This window comes from Miniopterus schreibersii (genome assembly GCF_964146895.1).
Source record: "Miniopterus schreibersii genome assembly, chromosome: 19".
Lineage (NCBI taxonomy): Eukaryota > Metazoa > Chordata > Mammalia > Chiroptera > Miniopteridae > Miniopterus > Miniopterus schreibersii.
In genome coordinates, this window is record NC_138119.1 from 27,634,950 (window position 1) to 27,654,584 (window position 19,635).

General features: G+C 45.2%; 3 protein-coding genes across 6 annotated transcripts in view; 1 reads left to right on the top strand and 2 right to left on the bottom strand.

Annotated features, from left to right (window-relative positions):
* The window catches only part of HSD11B1 (hydroxysteroid 11-beta dehydrogenase 1), a 34,387-nt gene extending 28,212 nt beyond the window's left edge, over positions 1 to 6,175 (bottom strand). Inside the window, exon 1 of one of the 2 annotated variants that reach the window (XM_081122005.1) lies at positions 5,822 to 6,175. The gene's annotated coding sequence lies outside the window, so the exon portion shown is untranslated. The remainder of the gene's footprint in view (positions 1 to 5,821) is intronic. The other variant, XM_081122006.1, reaches the window with a different exon arrangement.
* Positions 6,176 to 13,107: 6,932 nt separating this feature from the next.
* On the bottom strand, positions 13,108 to 14,139 carry G0S2 (G0/G1 switch 2). Its single transcript, XM_081121265.1, has 2 exons — positions 13,965 to 14,139; positions 13,108 to 13,839 (listed from the first exon to the last, which is right to left on the bottom strand). The coding sequence occupies exon 2, from the start codon at positions 13,806 to 13,808 to the stop codon at positions 13,497 to 13,499; it is 312 nt and encodes a 103-aa protein (XP_080977391.1). The 5' UTR covers positions 13,809 to 13,839; positions 13,965 to 14,139; the 3' UTR covers positions 13,108 to 13,496.
* A 64-nt stretch (positions 14,140 to 14,203) lies between these two features.
* The window catches only part of LAMB3 (laminin subunit beta 3), a 53,758-nt gene continuing 48,326 nt past the window's right edge, over positions 14,204 to 19,635 (top strand). For 2 of the 3 annotated variants that reach the window (XM_081122172.1, XM_081122173.1), the window contains exon 1: positions 14,248 to 14,336. The gene's annotated coding sequence lies outside the window, so the exon portion shown is untranslated. Of the gene's footprint in view, positions 14,337 to 19,635 lie in introns of all 3 variants that reach the window. The other variant, XM_081122171.1, reaches the window with a different exon arrangement.

Consider the following 19,635-nt stretch of genomic DNA (forward strand, 5'->3'; position numbering starts at 1 on the left):
GCCTACCATTATGATTGACTCACTCTCTCTCTTTTTAAAAAATAATTTTTGTGCCTGGCCAGCTTGGCTTAGCGGTTGAATGTCCAGGAGATCATGGTTCAATTCCCGGTCAGGGCAAATGCCGGGGTTGCAGGCTCAATGATCCCCAGCAGGGGGCGTGCAGGAGGCAACCAATCAATATCTCTCTCATCATTGATGTTTCTCTCTCCTCTCTGAAATCAATAAAGATTTACTTAAAAAAAATTAAAAAGATATTTTTTATTTCTCAATATATGAGGATTTAAAAAGTTATATGGTACAAAAGGCTTATGAATAACAGCAATCCCTCCTCCTCCTTCTCCATGCCCTGGCCTCATTTCAGAGGCAACGCCTTTTTTTTCCTCTGAGAATTAACCACATATTTTTAAACAATATGTGTTTATAGCTTCACAATTTTAGAAATTATTTATTGGTTTTCTACTAAGAAATATTTTGTTTTTTTTGATAACACATGAAGACATTCATTTTCTTTCTTCTACATTTTTAATACTATTATTTCATCATCTTAATTAATACTCAGCGTTCAGATGATCATGACTAGTTGTTTACACTGAGCAATGTAATGCACTGTGATTGCACTTCTTTCCTTCCATTCTTCCCACAATCACACCTTTGTTTGCTTGCTTAGTTGTCCATGTTCTCCAAACCCTCTGAGAAGAGCTAGAAAGATAAATTGGTTAAACTAATTGGGTAGTTTGTTTGATTTTTTTCCTTGGAGGTATCCTTCTTGGAGCCCCCAATCCTCCTGTTCCCATTGGTACTAGGAGCTTGATAGGCTGGTAGCTGGGACGTCCCTTTGCCATCCACACAGGAACTCCAATCTCTCTCTTTCTTGGTTGACTTTTCATAAATGGTAAGGACATTTTTTGAGACCTTGGATGCAGGGGTGTCATTTTACATTTAACATGTTTATGTGGGCATTAATCCATCAGATCATGGCCACATAAAGCCCCATGTGGCAACTCTGCCTGCTTGTCCTTATCTTACTCTCTCCCTCATGGTTTGGCTGGGTAAGGATTTCTTGATTGGAGATTATTTTCTCACGGAAGTGGACTCCATTGCTGTGTTGCCTTTCAGTTTCCAGCTTCCAGTGTTGATCCTGAGAAGTCTAATTGCTGCCTGGATTCCTGGTCTTTGGTTTATGAACTGGTTTTCCTCTTTTGAGACTTTTGGGACCCTTTTATTGCTGGGGTTCTAATGTTTATAATGATGTACTTTGGGGAGAGTTTTGTTCATTTATTGTGTTGAGCACCCACTGGGTCCTTTCCATAGGGAAATGCAGATCTTTCATTATGGGAACTTTTGGAGAAATTATTTCTTTGGCTAATGGATTCCCTCAGTGTTCTGTGTGCTCTCTTTTTGGAATTTGTATTAGATGTCAGAGCTCCTGGACGGATCCTGTACATTTCTTATTGTTGTTGTCTTGTTTTTAAATTTATTTTCCTTTTTAACCTACTTTCTGGGAGATTTTGTCAATTTTATCGTGCAATGCTTCACTTTAATTTAAATTTCTAGTTGTATTTTTACTTTAAAAAGCTCTTTCTTGGTTCCTACTCCCTTTTAAAAACATTGATTTCCTGCTCTTCATTCATGGAGGTACTGTCTTCCCTTATCTCAAGGGCAATTTCAATGTTGTTGTGGCTGTCGCTGCTGTTAATGATTTCTTCTGCTCTCTCGATTATTTTGGAGTTTTTATCTTCAGCGTGAGAGGCTTTTATTCCATGATGGATGACCCCTGGAGTCCATTCCTTGGCTGCTGGAAGCTTTGTATGTGATGGCAGGGCTTATTAATTGCTGGTTCTACTGTAAGATAACCCAGAGGGTACTGGACAATTTCAAATATCAGTGCCTGCAGTTTTTTCTACACAGAAGTATCCTTAGTTTTTCTGTCTGGTGTGGGCTGGAGCAGGGTGAATGAATAGGGTTGTAAACCAGCTGTTGGTGTCTGGGAGCTGAGTCAGAATAATGGGCTGGGGAATCTTATCTTTCAGGGTGGAGTCTTTCTCTAACCCTTCTGTTTCTAGCTCCACACCTAAACCCAACCTCTGCTGAACCTACTGCCTCTTAGGCCAGTTTCTCCAGAAAATAGACTTTCCTTCTTCAGTTGGAGGGCAGGAGAGGGGATCCAGAGTGTCCTATTTTTGGCCCCCCCCCATGTTCTGAGATCCTGATGCCCAGATCCTTGAGACTCTCCTCCACTCTGTGGCTTCTTGTTGGCTTCCTGTTGTAGCAGGATAGCAAGAAGCTAGGAAAATCCCTGGGCAAGTGAGAGATGGGGAAACTGAGGCAAGAAAATTAAACAAGGCCAAATAGTTTGGACAGCTTGCAGCCAGCTTGTGAATTACAGACCTTATCTTCCCTAACTAAGGACACTTGAGAGCGAATGGTTTATACCCTGCTTCCTAAACAAAGAATACATAGCTTAAATCACCCTGGCCTGGGAAAATAGAGAACAAAGACCCAATTAATGCCATTTATGCCAGATAAACCCAAGGACAGAGGAAGTTGGGGAACAAATAACAAAAACTTCATTAAAGCCTGACAGACCTAAGATAAAAGTAAAACAGACCAAAGAGTTATCCAAACCTCCCCATACACTCATTTTAATGCATCAGCATATTAAAAATGTACCTGGAAAGCTGATGAATAGTCTACTGAAAGTCTCCCTTAAGATTCTTGCCTGCAGGAAAAAACACACACCTCAGGACAAAGACCCAACTCAGGCTCGCTCTAGAGCATGCCCATGCCCCCTCCCAGGCATGAACTTTTTATTTCTAAGGGTCCCCACAAGACTTGCGGCCAGAGGAGCGGTCAGCAGTAGCAGCTCGACCTGGGCTCAGCCCCTGATCCTGTCTCCAAGGCCCCCTTTTTCTCTGACTTCCCAGTGAGCTAACAGCAGCCCTGTTGTCTTGGCTCACTTCTTTCCTATATTTCTAGAGAGCCAAAGCAGAGCACCTCCTAGGCTCTCCCCTGTTGTTGCTCCTACCCAAAGTCCTTCCTTTGTTTCACTCTCCCCAGCACTAATAAACATACTCTCAAACCCATCTGGATTCTTGTTGCCGAATCTTCCCTACACGAAGTCAAGGACCCATGCACCACAGGCCGGCCTGAGACAGACGCGCTCCAGGCCAGCCCCTGTCCTGTAACACTGTCACCACAGTTGGGCTTCCTCCAGCAGCCTTCAGTTTGCTAAGTCACGTATCACTCGTCCATTCATTTTCCAAAAGAGTGTTGACACCCTTACCTGCTGTTGCCTCCATTCCAGGTCAATCGACCTTGTGGTTTATAGCATGTAAATTCTCCTACTGTGATAAGTGCATTTTGTTTTAAAGCAGAAATTAACATGGCTTTTCAACTCCCACATTTAACCCTAGGTAGCTCTTTCGAGTAGGCTGTCAGGCTTGAAACGAGGGAAAACTTGTAATCGTGACATCTTCTATTTCCCCCCTAAGTTACCCAAGGGTCAAGAGTGTGGAAATGAGATTTTTTATTAAATCATTTGAATGGAAGGAAAGGAGGGGAAATATGTTATTTGTTTTTTTCATCCGCTTTTTCCAAACACTAATAAATAATCCAAACTGTGCTAGCTGCCAGGAATATAAAAGCTGAGCACTATTTGGTATCACCCTTCAAAGAAGTTGTAGCTAAACATAAGGAAGGTAAGCAAGTAAATGAAAAGCCACAATAGCTAATAACAAGGGTGTGCATAAGGTACTGCTGGAGTACAGAGCAGGCCACTCATATCAGCCCCAAGTGGGGGAAAGGCTGCTGGGAGGAGGTGGCCCTGGAGTTAAGTTGTGAAGATTAAGTACAAGTTATGGAGATGAAGTTGGGCTTGGGGGAAGGGCATTCCAAGCAGAGGGAACGCCATATGTTCATGCAAAGGGTCTAGAAATAGCACGGCAGTCAGAGGAGCCTCACGTAGAATGAAACTGGAGCATGCTGGGGGGTGGCCAGAATTAGGGTGCAATGGTCACTGAACTGTAAGCGTCCACGTTCCTCCAGAACGTGATCCTGTGCCTACTAATGAGACATGCAGAAATAATAATGATATGTTATTCCCTCTGTGAACTGGAGCAAATTAGAAAATATTAGTAAAGTGAAGTTGTGAGATTATATAAAAAGATGAGACGTAAAATGTTGGACCAATGGTAGGAATGTAAAATATTCTAGGTCTCTTAGGACAAACCTGCCTTCAATTCTCCTAATATGGTCTCTAGTCCCTTGGCAGTTACAAAACAGATTCTGGAAAATCTTAACTATTAGGCAAATCTTTGCCCTCTTTCCATCTCGGCCAGGCAAGGATTAATTGAGCAACTTTTAACGGAATGTTTTATTTAATCAGCAGATGCAGAATTCATGGGTTCTCGGGCGTCTGGGGCACCTTCTGGTAAAGTTTGGGTGGTTTCTTGAAAGACTCCTGGGTGGGATCAGGAGATCAGTTCCAATCTCCCCTCCACCACTGACATATATGTGACCTTGGGAAGAGGCCTTCCTTTGCCTTGGCTTTGATTCCCTCACCTGGCAAATATGAGAAATTAAATTAGATTAACTTTAAGATTTGTTCCAGCTCAGAAATTGGATGCAGGAAGCTTTTAGCTGTACGGAAATAATATAAGAGCAACCTTGGACTTGGGGTTTTATTTTCATATCATGCTGAAGAGGAAAAGGAAAAATCCTTTTACATCTTGGCAAGCAAGCCGAAGTGAGATTCTTCCATCTCTCTGTACCTCTCCCCAGCTCCTTTCAGCTTCTGACTTTGATTTACTCACGCAAACACCAAAGAGAAATACTGGCACTAAAAAACCCCCTTCAAGGGTGTCCTTCTGAATTGTTAAGCTCTGTTGGAAAAGTTGGGGGAGTAGGACTCTTAAAAGCCAGCAGCTGTCAGGAAAACACATCACCATCGTCTATAGACCTTTTCCAAAGCCTGAGTCCAGCCATTATAATCCCTCCAAGACTGGATCAGTAAACCGCAGCCTTCTGACGATACTGTTATTGATGGCAGCCGAGGGCTGGGGCGGATGGTGGGAGTGGGAATGGCATTTCCTGTCCCTGTCAGGGTTTCTCGCACTGGCCTGAAAGAAGTGCTTTCTAATTCTTTCTGAACAGGCCCTTTTAAAGCTCAGAAGGTCAGTATCCCCAGCAGCCGGGCAGGACTGGGAATAAGAAATAGGTGAGGAGCACATGAAGACTTTTGCTTGACAACTTTAGGCCTTCCTTAGTCCAATGGAGACAACTTCTTGAAATAAAATGAGCCTCCCTCAGAGCTGCAGGCCTCAGGATTAATGACGGTGGCCTGGCTGATGACTGGATGCGAGATGCAGCTATCAGCACTTTCAGCAATTCCCAGGAGACCGCCTGATGTTTGTGCTCTGTCATCCGGTTAAAGCTACTTTTTACAAAATGCTTACGACCTGCAATCTTTGTATGATTTCAAAGAACATGCAGGCGTTTTAAAAACGATTTTTGCAACTTTTTGATTCCAACTTAACTTTCGGTCCCAAAATGATCAGAATGCATCCAGTGCCAGTAACAGCCGTCTGGTTTCAGCTGCGTCTTTTCTCTCCCTTTCCTACACATTTCTTTCATAACTCATTGGGAATTTCTCTTTTTCTCTCTTTGACCAGCATTTGACACTGACATCTCTCTTCAGCCCAGCCCTCTAGTTTATTCCAATAGATGCATTATTTCAATAGTGTTTTTTTGAATACTTACTATGAACGAGGCCCTGACACCGTGGTGATGCTATAATATATAATGGGATTTTTAAAAGTCTTACCTTGAGGTTTCAACCAAATTTTACTTCTTTGTATGGATCTCCTTTCTCCTTTTGCGTCTTTTCTTCCTCTCTCTCCTCCTCTGCCTTCCCTTCTGTTTCATTTCTCTCTTCCTCTGCGGTTTCCCTCTCTTTGGGGAGGGGCAAGATTTCCTGCTCAGAAGTTGGTTGGTTTCTGGGAGGAGTCAGAAGATCTGATTCAGGACTGGAACCAGCTGGTCTGCCACCTGATACAAGAAGGTGAAACTCAGGCCAAGGAAGAAGGCCCTATGCTGGGACCAAGGTTGTAGGCAGGAGGCCCTGGGAGAGGAGCCCCACAGGGGAGCCAGAGTGAGCCCATCCTGGGCCGCAGGCGCCAGGGCTCCCCAGAGGACTGAAGACCTTCTGAGTCAGCCCAGGGCCTGAATGATTGGAAGTGGTCCTGGTTGCTCTGGAGACTAATCCATTACCATTGTTAGCTCTAAACATGCCAGAGGCACACCAGGCAGAACCCCTGTCCCACCTTTAGCAGGCGCTTGCTCTCAGATTCCTGGCTTTGCCTCAAAGAAAAGTACTGAAACAAGAACTAGGTTTGGACAGATTTTCCCTCCCACGAAGAGACTCCAGTGGTCCAGTGTTCTCTGTGGGGCCTGTGTGTCTACATAGTTCTCAATTATAAACTCCTTAAGCAATAACCTATGTGGCTTATAAACCATTATGGTGATCTCATCAATAGGAACATGGATGGTAGAGGGAAGACAGGAGCCTTCAATAGGATCTAGGTGGGGTAGGGGCTCCATAAGCCAGGACAATGACAGCCTGATTTACACCGATTAGTGATGGAGCATCACACCCAATTCAGAAGTTTTCATTTTTTTGGACTAAGGCATGGACAACAATATGTCAACAAAAAGTTCTTTCTTCATCCACTTAGGTATTTACTTTTCAAAAACTATTTAATGAGCACCTACTCTATGCTCAGCGCTTGGCTAGGAGCTGGGAACAGAGTAGTGAGCCAAATTAAACATAGCTCTACCCCCACGGGGAGTATAATTATATGGTTGCACACTGACCTTGTTGAGATTTGGGGGCATCAATTTAGAGGAAGGACTGAAATTGTTGAGTGCTCATGTCTCCTTTGGAGCAGCATCACTGAACAGATCTTAGATGGTCATCTTTCTGTTTCTTAGCCAAAAAAGGGACACTGTGTTAGGGTTTTGGCCCGTGACATGGGGCTGTGGAAGAATTCACAACTAAAAGAAGAGATACAGAGAGAAAGTTTATTTTACTTTCCCCAAGAAGGGAAAGGGCCAACGCATGCTAATCAACACAGAGGCAAGAAACAAAGGGCGGCCTGGGGTTTTAAGCAGGCACTGTTGCTAGGTGACAAGGAAGGGAGAGGTTTGGTTTGTCTCGAAGTTGAGCAGATATACCAGGGAGGTTGTCTTGAAAAGTTACTATTTGTTTCTTTCCAGGAGACAGTCCCGCAGATGTCCTAGGGGAGGTGTCTTATCAGTATTTTTCCCAAGCCTGTAAAACACCCTTAAAACAAAAGTTATGAGGAGCTCAAGAGAGGCTTGTTTGAAGGGGAGGGTGGGAAGGGAACTTTCTACTAACTAGAGACTCCTTGGTGTGAATTATCCCCGAGCTGTGAAAACAGCAGGGAGCAGGGGGGTGTAAGAATGTAGCCTTGAGAGTAGCTAATCTTGTCTGCAGTTTGAACAGAGGGACTGTTTGAATCAGAGAGGCCCACAATTTTGGGATTTAACAGACAGGTGCTGCTCATAAATTGTGGAAGGCCACAACAAAGGAAAAAAAGGCCTTTTCCCTGTCATTATACATTGGTTCTTCCAAGGGCCTATCTGCTTCTAATATCTACAAGTTTGGTAACTTATAGACTCCCAATTCTTAGAGGATAGAAGATCTCTTAGTTTTGTTTTTCTTTCAGAAGCCAGTTGTTTTATCTGGAGGTTTCCAGCTTATTTACTTTCTGAGGCTCTTTGAAAATGTCTAGCCACATATTGAATAGTTTCTAGACGGCTCGTTTTGGATTTCAATTAATTTTTTTCTCATTAAATCCCCTAATTCGTATTTGAGCCCATTAGAAGAAAGAGGGAAACAGACAAAACAAAACAACAATGAAAAAAAAAAAGTGTCCTTTACGTCAACTATTGAGTCTACCCCAGAATGTTCTTCTAAAGTTTCCTGAAGTCTGTTTTAATTTTCATTAGTTTATAATTTTGAATTTCTGTTCAATGTATCTTTAAAAGAAAGGCTTCTAGAATTGTCTTTTGTACTGTGTTTTCATTTTTTTCTTGTTCTCTTAAGGCACTTTTTTCTTAATTTGACACAGATGAGTTATTAAAACGTTTTCTTTCTTGCCCTTCTGGTTTTAAATACTTTTCTCCAGTTGAAGGACTGACGACTGAATTAGCTGGCACTGATCTGTAGTTCAGAACAATCAGCACCTAATAAAATCGTGAATTATGTAACAGATTTCTACCTGGCTTCCTGAAAGGAAAATTCTTAATTATAACTCTTAATATGGCTCCAGACCAAGGTTTAACTTTAACTTCTTTTAAAAAAACAATTCCATTTATTTAAACTAACAACAACAACAACAACAACAAACAAAACAAACCAACTTCTTTAGGTCTGCCTTCTGGTTTTACAATTTTATAACGTGTTTGCTTTTTCCCCCAGGGAAAACTCTGAAAAAACTGGTGGCTCACCTAAAAGGGCAGGTAAAGATGAGTGAAAAGAGAGAGAAGTGAAATGAGGGTGGTTTTCAGAGCCTTTGAAAAGGCCATGCTGGAGTTTGAATTTTGTTTATTAAACCTCAGCAAACTAGTTAAAGAAGCTACCTATTGACTTTTTAGATTTCTGGGGTTCCTTGTAAATGAATTAATTTATTGATTTTGACATGCCAGAAGTTCTCCATGATGGTCATTGCTATTCTAAATCAAAACTGTTCGCTTTTTAATCAAAGTAAGTGCAAGAGTTAGGATTACAGTGCAACTTTATATGGAGAGCAGGAGTTCTTCCAAGAGGAAGTTGTGGTTTTGACATAGAAGAACCCAAGAGAGACAAAAGAGGTTACTTAGTAAGAGTGTGTGCCTGCAAATGGTATCTTGGGTTCCCTTTTCTAAGCAAATGTTAGGAAAGGGCCATGCAGTCAATGACCTGACAATCTTTGACCCTGGAATGTGAACTAAAAGTAACCTGGCACACGTCGACAAGACAGTGCCCTCATGAATGTTCTGTGGAACCTAAAGCTAAGTTCGACCAATTGCCCTTTCCTGAACTGGTCACCAGTCTAATGGACCTCCAACTGTTATCCCTCAGGACCACCTTGGGTTAGATTTGTGACTTATTGGGCCATTCCGTAGGAAACACTCTTTTATTTACCTCTGAGAAGCAAGGAGTTCCAGAACAAAACAAAAACGCATAGAATAAGACTTTGTCTTATAGACAAACAAAAGCAAAAGAAAATGAGCACTAGGAGACTAAGTGGTTTAATGGCAAAAATAGTTGTCAAATGGTTCACCTCTCAAACAAAAGGTTTAATGAAGCTATACGGACCTATGTCAATTATTCAATGATCTACTTTCCAAACAAAATGTCTAATCACCTTATATAAAAGTCTAGGTATAATTATCTATCAGAATCCACATCTGTAAACTAAAATTTCTAATTACTTTATACAAAGATGGAGGTGCAATGATTTTATACAAAGACCTACTTGGTTAAAATCATAGAAATGGTGACAGTTCAGTGAAACTAGTTGAGTTCAGATTAGTGTTGGGTCTGATTTATCTGGCAGCAGATTGAAGGACAAATAGAGTTTGGATCCCAGGAACTCAGTAAGTACATTGTTGATTTTTGGGAAGCATGGAGTTCAGGGAGTGGTGTCCTTTCCCAGATATAAGTGGGTTGGCATCATTTATGGAAGCATATTTATTTGGTTGGCTGACTCTCAGGGCTGTCACTGATCCATTGACTTGTAAAAGTGTTTTAACTGAGGCGAGTAGTCATTGATTGAGTCAATGGGTTTAAAACTAATTCTGGGTACCATGATTATAGAATGATCAAACTTTCTCCAAGAATGTTTTCACTTTTTAATATTCTCCCAGTTGATTCTTACTATTTGTTTTCACTAGAACATAACGCAAATTGGCATCTGATATAACATAAAATATTAATTTATATTCATAGACCAGAGTTCTGTGGTGTTTTGTACTGAACAAGGTGACTAATACATGTTTCATTATGACCAAGTTTGAGAGCCATTAGATTCAGCCACTAGGTTTAGGTGTTTTCTAAGAGGCAAGAGTATTTGCTAGATAAATTTAATCAGGAAATAGTTTATTTGGGAGATTAAATTTATTACTTTTAATAGTTACTCGGCAAGAAGGAAAATATTTGTCAACATGCTGAGAAAAAGATCAAAGAGAAGAGGAGGTGGAGGGTTCTAGAGAAGCAGCCGTTATTTGGTGGTTGACTAAACAGAATCCTAGCATCTTATAATTAGATGGGACTTCAGAGGCCATAAGACTAACATCCCTCCAAGTTCAGAAATTTCCTGTCCAGTTTACACCATCCTTGGCAGACAATTTCTAGCCTCTGCTTGAGTGCTTTTAGTAATGAAGCTCTTTCTATGCATCACAAGACAACTTGTCATGTTTTGAAATGCTCTGATTTCTGAATGACGTCAGACCTGCTTCCTTGTACTCCTACTTGCTAGTCCTAGTTCTGCACTTTCAAGCCACATAAAATAAGTTCATTTTAGTGTATTTTATTGGACCAGTATGGCAACTCTTCACCTATTTGGAGGCAATTGTTATGTGATACTATATTCTCTTCTCTAGTGATCCTTTGATTCTTCTGTATGTGACATGGTTTCTGGACTTTTATCTGCCCAAGTCACTCTAATCAAAGCAGTTTGGGCTTAAATTATAACAACAACAACAACAACTATCATTGGCTGAAAGATTACTACAGTTGACCCTTGAACAGTACAGGTTTGGACTGCGTGAATCGACTTATACAAGAACTTTTTCTTTCTTTCTTTTTTTATTTAAATGCTCACCTGAGAATATGTTTTTATTGATTTTTAGAGAGAGAAATCTCGATGTGAGAGAAACATCGATCAGTTGCCTCCCGTATGTGCTCTGACCGGGAACTGAACCCACAACTTTTAGGTGTTCAGGAAGATGCTCCAACCAACTGAGCCACCTGGCCAGGGTCAATAACTTTTTTCAGTAAGTACTTGTACAGTTTTGTCAATTCGTGGTTGGGAGTCCACAGATTTAGAAAGCCTACTGTATGCATTGTTCTATGCTATTTTATAAAGAGGGGGTTGAACATCTGCAGATTTTTGGTATTCACCAGGTGAAAGGGGGAGCTGGGACAAATCCCCCATGGGTAATGAAGTAGTTAGCTAACTTTTGGGGGAGTGAAAAACTACACATGGATTTTCAACTGCAGCAGAAGTCAGTGCCCCTAAAATTGTTCAAGGCTTCACTGTATATGCCAGGTACCCTCTAAGCACTTATTTAGTTTGCAAAATTAATCCCATGAAGAAGGTACTATTTTATAGGTGAGAAAATAGTTTAAGTAACTTGAGGCAGGCAGTTTATAAGTAACTTACTTGTTCAAGGCTTCAGAGCTGCTCACAAATAGAGAGTCAGAATGCCAAGCACAGCACTCCAGGCGGTCGGACTTAACTTCTCTTGTTTCCCGCCTGCCAGATTGCCAAGTAAAACAAAGCCACCTCTCTTCACTCTTCCTGGACATTCTACTTTTACCAATAAGGTGCTACTTTGTTTTAGCAGCCCTGTCATAAGCCATTGGGGGCCTATATTGAACTTGTGATTGGTGAAAATACCTGTGCCTTTCTTTTTCACATAATCTGCTGCTAGAATAAGCCTTCATAATTAATTCTGTGGTCATGCAACTGATTTTTTTGGACCGAAATCCTGTGCTGTATCATCTTCCCCATTCAGTTAGGTTCAGTGCATGAAGGAAGGACAGCCTGGCAGCAGACTGGTTTGGGGAGAATGTCCTGGGGGTGGTTGTTTCAGTTCTTGAGAGCTGGGCCCAGTGGTAGCTGGATGGATGAATAATTAACATAAAAAAAGAGGCCCTTGGGAAGACCAACTGGAAGAGTAAGTTGGGTGAATTCCTAAGAAGGTTTTGGACATTTAAGGTGAGACTATGTCCTTAATACAGGGCTGAGCTTCCCCATTCGGAAACGGAGAGCAGCGGTGCCACTGAGTGTCTTCTCTTCCTTAGATTAATCTCTTCTCCCCTGATTAATCTCACCCCATTCTGATTGTTTTTCATTTGGAGTGATAAGGATACATCTCAGGAGAGGTGGCATTCGATCAAGGCCAGGAACCCCAGGTAGGATTTGAGCTGGCAGGACCAAAATGTAGGGGTGTGCGGGAGGGTGGTGGTGGTGGAGAGAGTCTCATCAGAGGCAATGACAGGAGCCATCAGGATGTTTGGCAAAAAGACATCGCTATCGATGACAAGAGTGAAATGTCTGTGCCTGGCTAGGGCAGGAGATGTATTAAAATTGCAAGGAGAGTGGCATCCAGCCCATGTCCCTAGTTACATCTCTGTTCAAAATTTCCTTTGCTGAGACCCCTGTAGACACACTGAATTAGTTATCACAAGCAAGCTTGGCCCCTGAAGGAAGAGGACTCCGGTCTGTGACAGCCAGTCTTTCCCCTTCTCACCTAGAGCTTCTCTTACTGTGATGTGAGTTCATAAGGAGGAAGGTTGGGTAGAACTAGACATCCAACTAGGGGTTCTTGGGAGCTTGCCTTCCCTCTTTACCTGCCAGCTGGCTGCTTTTTCCCCTCTGCCCCGCCTTCCCCCTCTCCCTCTCGCTAACATATAGTTAGGAAGGAAGAGGTATCAGCCATAGGGGCCTCTGGTGCACAGGTGTGAAATGACAAATGGATTTTCTGCCCTAGGACTGATCAAAATCTCCCATTCATGCTCTCTAGCTCAGAAGTTCATTTATCTTCTGATCTTAAAATGCTAAGTCTGGTAGGACTTGCAGAAGCTTCTGTCTTTCCACCCCTAGTGTGAAACAAAAACAAATCCTCAACAGACTTATAAGATTGGAATATAAATATCGGGGTCCCTAGAAGTGAAGAAAGTGTTGCCTGACCTGCAGGAAGCTGCTCTCCCCAGTGCTCACTCAGCTGAGACCCCCTTCACCAGCAGGCCCATCCCCCTCTGCTGCCTCGCTCCCCCCCCCCCAGGGAACCATGCCCCTCAGGAATCAGAGACTGAGATTTAGTAAAAAACGTTTTCATTTTCCAAATGCAAAATGGTGGTGATTGTAAAAATAACAATAATAACAATAATACTCATAATAATATAAAAAGCATTTCTGCTTCTGCCCCAGTGCAAAATGACAGGTGCACTCAGCTCAAAGACACGTCGCTTAGGGCATGGCATCCTTCTGCAGTGCTGCACAGCAGCAAAACTCATCCCAAACTCCTTCTGGTGGATCTGTGAGCTCCTTCGGTCCTAGGAGTCAGTGGCTTCTCCGAAGCAGGTCTGCGGGGCGCAGGGCTCCTGCGCTCTCTACGTGACCCCGTCTCGGCCTCCGTGTCTCTCGGCTTCCCTCTGGCTCTCCGCCTCCTTCCTCTCCCCCACCTCCCGCGGGTCCCCCCAGTTCCTAGGAGGCGTGCTGCCGGTTGGCGAGGGCCCGGCTGCAGACGACGCCTTCGTGCCGCTTGCTTTTCTCCAGCAGGGCCTGCGTCTGAAGGGCCTGGCGCTCCAGGGCGGCCCGCAGCGCGCCCTCGGCTGCCCGCTCGTCCCGCAGGCGGCTGGCGGCGGCGAAGGGGCCGCACACGGTCTCCACCAGGCCGAGCACCACGCCGAACAGGGCGAGCACGCCGCCCAGCACGTACACCTTCACCAGCCTCCGGCTGGGCTTCTGCGCGACCAGCTCCTTGACCAGAGGAATCAGCTCCTGCACGGTCTCCATCGCGGCTCTGCGCTCTCGGGGCGGGAGGGACCTGGCGGCGCGGAGCGGGAAAGGGGGCCGTTAGTCGTTGAAGGGTGGCCCCAGCTGCGCCAGCATCCCCCCGCAGCCCCGCGGGAAGCGTCCCCGCGCCCCGCCGCGCCCAGCCCCGGGGCTCACCTGGACCGGGCTGCGAGCTCCAAGGAGGCGGCGCGAGCTGGGGGCAGTGGGCTCGTCCGTCGGTCCGGAGGGTCGCTGTTCTCCTTCTGGACAGCCGCGGCTCTTCCAGCTGGAGGCTCCGCAGCTGACACCCCGGCGGCGTCCCGCGGCCGCTTAAATCTTCCTCCTGGGCCCGCCTCCCCGGCTCGCCGTGCTAGCCCGGGAGGGGGGAGGGGCGAGGGGCGGGGCGGGGCAGCGGCGGGGCGGGGCGGCCACGAGCTGTGCACGCCGGGGGCCCGTGAGCGGGGGGCCCGGGGCCGCGGAGACCCGGAGGGGGAGACCGCGCCCGGGTGCAGGGTGGGGCTGGCCTGCACGCGGGAGGTCCTGCTCCAGGTGCGTGCAAGGGCGAGAGCCGGCCCGGGGGGTAACCAGTGCATTTGGGGCAGGACTCGCTCGTGGGTGGGCGCACAGCTGTCCTCGGCCCGGGCAGGCTGAGAAGGACCCCTAATGAGGACATCGGGGAGTCCTATCTAACAGAAAAACCACTGTATTATTATTATTATTCAGAAGGGTTGTCACCTTTCCACAGTTGGGGGGATCGTAGCGGGGAAGGCAAGGGGGAGGGATCCTGGTAAAGAACGGGTGACCTCCCCGGGCTCCGCCTAAGGCTGTGAACACTGATACTGTTTCTTTCTGGCCTGACCGGTTTTATGCACAGGTGCTTGCAATGTGAGGGTCACCTGATAGATAACTGTTCATTGAGGGTATGCCATTGTGCACAGGTGTGTGTGTGTGTGAGTTTCTGTGCCTGCAGGTGTTTGTGTATGTGCTTCTGCGTATCAGGGAACTGCCTTTAACTCCAAGTCGCCCCTTTTCCCAACTGAGAAGTGAAGTTGGGGGCTGGGGGGAGGCGAAAATAGAAGAGGGGCTGTTGGTAGAAGTTAGTCTGCTGGCCTGGAATGTAAATATTTCATGCTGTCCTCAAAAATTATTTGCCACTTGCCTGGATCTGGGGGGTGCAACTCCACTGTGCCAGCTCAGCTTATCATAGAAACAGCTGAGGGGCAGAAGGGTGAGAGCAGAGAGTCTGGGCGAGAAGTTAAAGAATGGAGAGGACTCTTGGAAGTGTGAGGACAGTAGGATTGATTGTGACTAGGATTAAACCTTATCACTGTGTGCGTGTGTCTGTGTGGTGGGGGTCTGATTTAACTTTGCTTCTCCATATGCCAGAGTTAGCAAGTCTGGAAAAAGAGAACCGGGTAGGCCAAAGGGCTTTAAAATAGGAAAGGGAGAGGGCAGGGGGAGGAAGAGGGAAATCAAACTGGCCAGAAAATTGCAAAGGTCAGTGATGCAACCTTGCAACAGCCTGTCACAATCATTCAGGCTGAGCCCCCGGGGGAGGGGTAGGAGGAAGAGCTGTTTCAGGGATCAGACATTTGAGTGAAAATTTTAACAGCAATCTTTCTTTGAGGGTCTGAGGCAATTTCCCAGACAATTCAGTTTATAAAAGGGCAGCAATAACAACTACTTTTTGCCTTGGCTACTCATAGTTCAAGAAATAGGGTTGGTTTGTGCAGATTGGGGCAAGGTTGCCTAAATAGCTTATTTAACATTCTACATTTTTGTCTGTACATAAGCAGTCAAGGTGACAAGGGGCCAAGTAGGGATTATTTCTGGAAGATTGTATCCCCTGCTTATAATTCTTTCAGGCAGGAAAATTCCGTAACGAGGGACTAAGCAGAGATTAATATCGGTCTTGTCATTTTCTTTGAATCTTCCTTATAATTTTGGGAAAGCCTCTAATAACTGGCAGAAATGACTTGTAGGCTCTCCCAAGATCTGTGAGTGTTGCAGACTTTGTGGCTTTTGGGCGAACATATTACGTGCACCTTAATATCAGGGCTTTTCCCTGATTTCTGTTCTGAAGGTGAGTCAGCCCAGCTTTGAACCCAAAACTCCGAAATTAACATGTCAGTATTTCCGGTGTTTCTGTAACTCAGACTCAACCTGCGTGTCTTTCGAGGTCAGCAGACTGCAATTTATGTGGGGTTCCCCTTTCTTGTGATTTTCAGTGGTACAGCACATCACCACCTCAAATGAGTTTCCCTCTTTCATAATCTGACTTTGATCCCCAGACCCCACCAGCTTGCTGGCCAGGGCTGGGCAGAGAGGGCAGGCAGCAAGTGGCATGGAGTGCAGTGGCCCGTGGAGCTGGTGTTCCTACTTTAGGTGTTAGCTGGGGCTGAGTGAGAGATGAAGGGAATTAGAAGGCTGAGGAATCCAGGATCACCCTCTAGCTAGGAAGGTCTGACATAGCCTCTCTGTCTGGGTGGGAAAAGAGAACGCAGCCTCTAGGGCAGGGGATTAGTTAGGGCTTGGGAAACTAAGCCCATGCTCTAAAGCACTGATGTCACTTTAGAGATGTAAAGCCTTGTGTTGCAACACACAGGTCAGGCACAGGTTATCGCTATGAAGGTCTGAGCAGCCTTGGTGACCAAGGGGCCCTCTTTGCCCGGGACAGAGGAGTTTCTCCCAGTTGCATGGCTTACAGTGCAGAGACTGGGACTGTTCTGAGCAGTCTGGAACAGCTGGTCACCCTACCCTTGAGTCTACCCCAATATTTATTTATTGACAGTTCTAGGAAGACAGAGACGACCAGTTTAAAATTGATCTTGCTTTCCAAATCCCTTTCTTCCAAACATTAAAGTACCCAGAGCTATGTGCAGAGGAAACAATTAAAAGGGGTAACATGTGGTCCAAGGGGTAAAGAGAATAGAGCTGTCCCTACAACTGTGCCTTGGAGATTGAAGGAACAAGGGACAGAGGTTTTTTTCGATGGTTGGTTGTGTATGAACCTCAGTTATTAGTAGTATTATTTTGTTAACCAGCCGATTGCTACCTACTGAAGTCACTACCCCCCCTGGGGTTCCATGAGGCTGTAGGGAGGGGACCATTGATAAAACTAGTTGTGTATCTTATACTCCAATGATTTTTGGTCCTTGAGTTAGTTTCACTCCACATAAATTTGTTTTGGAGAGAAGGTCTCTCATCCCTCAAATATTAATAGATGATTATTAAATCTACTTATCTAACCTTTATCTTCCTCTGGTCTTGAAGGTTAGCATTCTAGAGTCTAGACATCCCTGTGTGGTTATCCTGCTTCTACCACAAGCATGACACACTTAAAACAAGACTCCCACCTTCTCTCCACTCTTACAAACTAAGTTACCTTCTCAGTATCCTTATTTCTAGCAGTGGCATCTCCATTTTACCTGTTCTCTGGGCTTGACATATGGTGGTGTTTTCTTGGAGAGGCCTCCCCTGACCAGTTCATCCCACCATCCTCTACCCAATGCCCTGCTTTATTTTTCTCAGTAGCACTTAGTACTGATTTTATATTGATATAATTATTAGTTTGCTTTTTATATTGTCTTCCACGTCCTTTGGAGAATGAGCTTCGTGAGGGCCTGGACTTTGTTTAGTTCTTCCCTGTGTCCCGAGGGCCCAGTACATTCCTTGGTACTAGTAGGTACTTAATAGGTAACTATGGGATTAATGAATGTCATCTCCACTGGACTGTGAAGCCTGGTGTGGGGGGAGCCACATTTGTAAGTTTGTATGCAGTAAGACATTTCATGGATGTTCAAAGAAGCATTCAGGACTTTTTTTGGGGGGAGGGGGCAGCCAGTTTTTTTGCTGTTCGTTTTCTCCTCTCTAATTCTGTCTCAAACACTACCAGCCAATAAATCTTCCTAAATCACATTTTTATTCTTAATTGCCTGTGTAAAGCCTGGGATGATTTCTCACCCACACGATGAATTCCTGGATTCTGCATGTTGAATCTGCTTGACCAAAATTCTTGGAATCCAGGACATCTATGATCTAATCTTCTCCACGCATCTAACTTTATCTTTCACTCGTCTCCGACCAGAATGCTTTGCTCCACAGATGGGTTGCTCACAGCCAAAGAAGTAACTCATTTGCATTGTTGCGTCTCACTTGGCTTATACTCTTCTTTTCACCTGAAATGCTGTTCCCTTCCTATTCCGTCTGCCTTCCTTCAGTTCATGTGCTCCAAGAAGCCACCTCGGCGGGTGCCAGCACACCCTGACCACTCCTTTCTGTGAATTTCAGCTGCCTCTGTGGCTTGTACAGCACAGGTCGGTGCTGTGTCGTGTCACACAGCTCTCCACTGTTTTCTGTGGGCTTGCCTTGTCTCTGCGGAAGACCAGATCCTTGCACCTTGCGTGGTGCTAACATATAATAGGGCCCAATCAATGCTAGTTGCACAGACCTGAAAGTCAGTACTGGGACAGAGTATGCAAAACGACCCGTTAAAACTCTCTTGGGAGGTTATTTTGGGCACAGTGGCTTGTCCTTGGGGTGATAATTGCTCAAGTCCTGGCAATTGGCTTAGTTCCCTCCACTCTGGGCTCCTCACCTTTCACTTGCACTCCCAGCTTAGTGTCTGATGTGGCAACGATTGGCTCACTCTCGGCACCCCTCCAACCTGCTCCTGGGATGCCAGGGCCTTGTCAAATCCACTCTGAGGAATAGACCCTTCATAGAGATGTTGCTTTTGTCCCTCATGGCTTCTGGCCACGTAGAACCACTAGCTGCCGGTGCCCATAGGATGTGCTGGGAACCTTGGGCAGCCATGGGCACCCTGCTGCCCACATACCGCTCCTGAATGGCAGTACTGTACTTCACCCATGGCAGTCAGCACGGGGGACTTCTCCCAAGCGCAAATATCAGCTGGGCTTGAGAGTACAGGGATCTGGAGCCGAACAGACTTGGGCTCGTTTAAGCCTTGGCCCCTCTTCCCAGGGTCTGACCTTGGAAAAGTGACTTACCTTCTCTAGCCTCCATTTCCCTACCTGTAAAGTGAGAGTGATGACAGCACCGATTAGAGGGCGTGTGGCGAGGACTGAGTGAGCTAGAGCACTGTAAAGGGCTTAGTGGTCTGGCACAGGCGAAGCAATCAATACATGGTATTGATTCAGTTATTCTGCTTTTATTACTCACTTGTCTTTCCCTCCTGCTCCACGTCAGCAGTTCCCATGGTCTTTCACCCCAGCCCAGGACATTCCCATTCCCTAGGTGACCTGTAGGCAGCAGTAAGGTCCAGAAGCGTTTGTTGAAGCTAGCCATGTATTCCACGCTGTGTTAATTATAGTTATAGAAAGCGGAATACAAAATTGTCCTTGCCCTGAGGTAGCTCATATTCTAGTAGAGGACACAGGCGTTAAATAAGTTACTACATTGTACTAGGATAGCACAGTAATGGAAATACTCCCAGGTAGACAAATAGAATGGGAAATATGTTGATTCAATGTGGGAAGGAGGTAGTCAGAGAAGGCCCAAGAGTGGAGGAGAACTGAACTGAGCAGCTTAAGGTATTAAAGGATGGGTTGTGTTCACTGGGTAACTGGTTAGAGTGGGGTTCAGGGTTGGGGAGGTTTGGAGTGAGAAAAGGCTGCATATGAAAAAGCGAGGGTGCATGAGAAAGCACTGCATGGTCCAGAAGTTAGGCAAGATTAGTGTTAGAGCATAAAGGGTAGGTTTTGGGAAATGGCAGGAGATGAAGCAATGGCAGGCAGGAGCCAGATATTGAAGAATTCTTACGATCAACTGCGCATGTCATACCCAGGAACTGTTGACCACTCCCTTCACCTGGAAGCACATCCTCCTT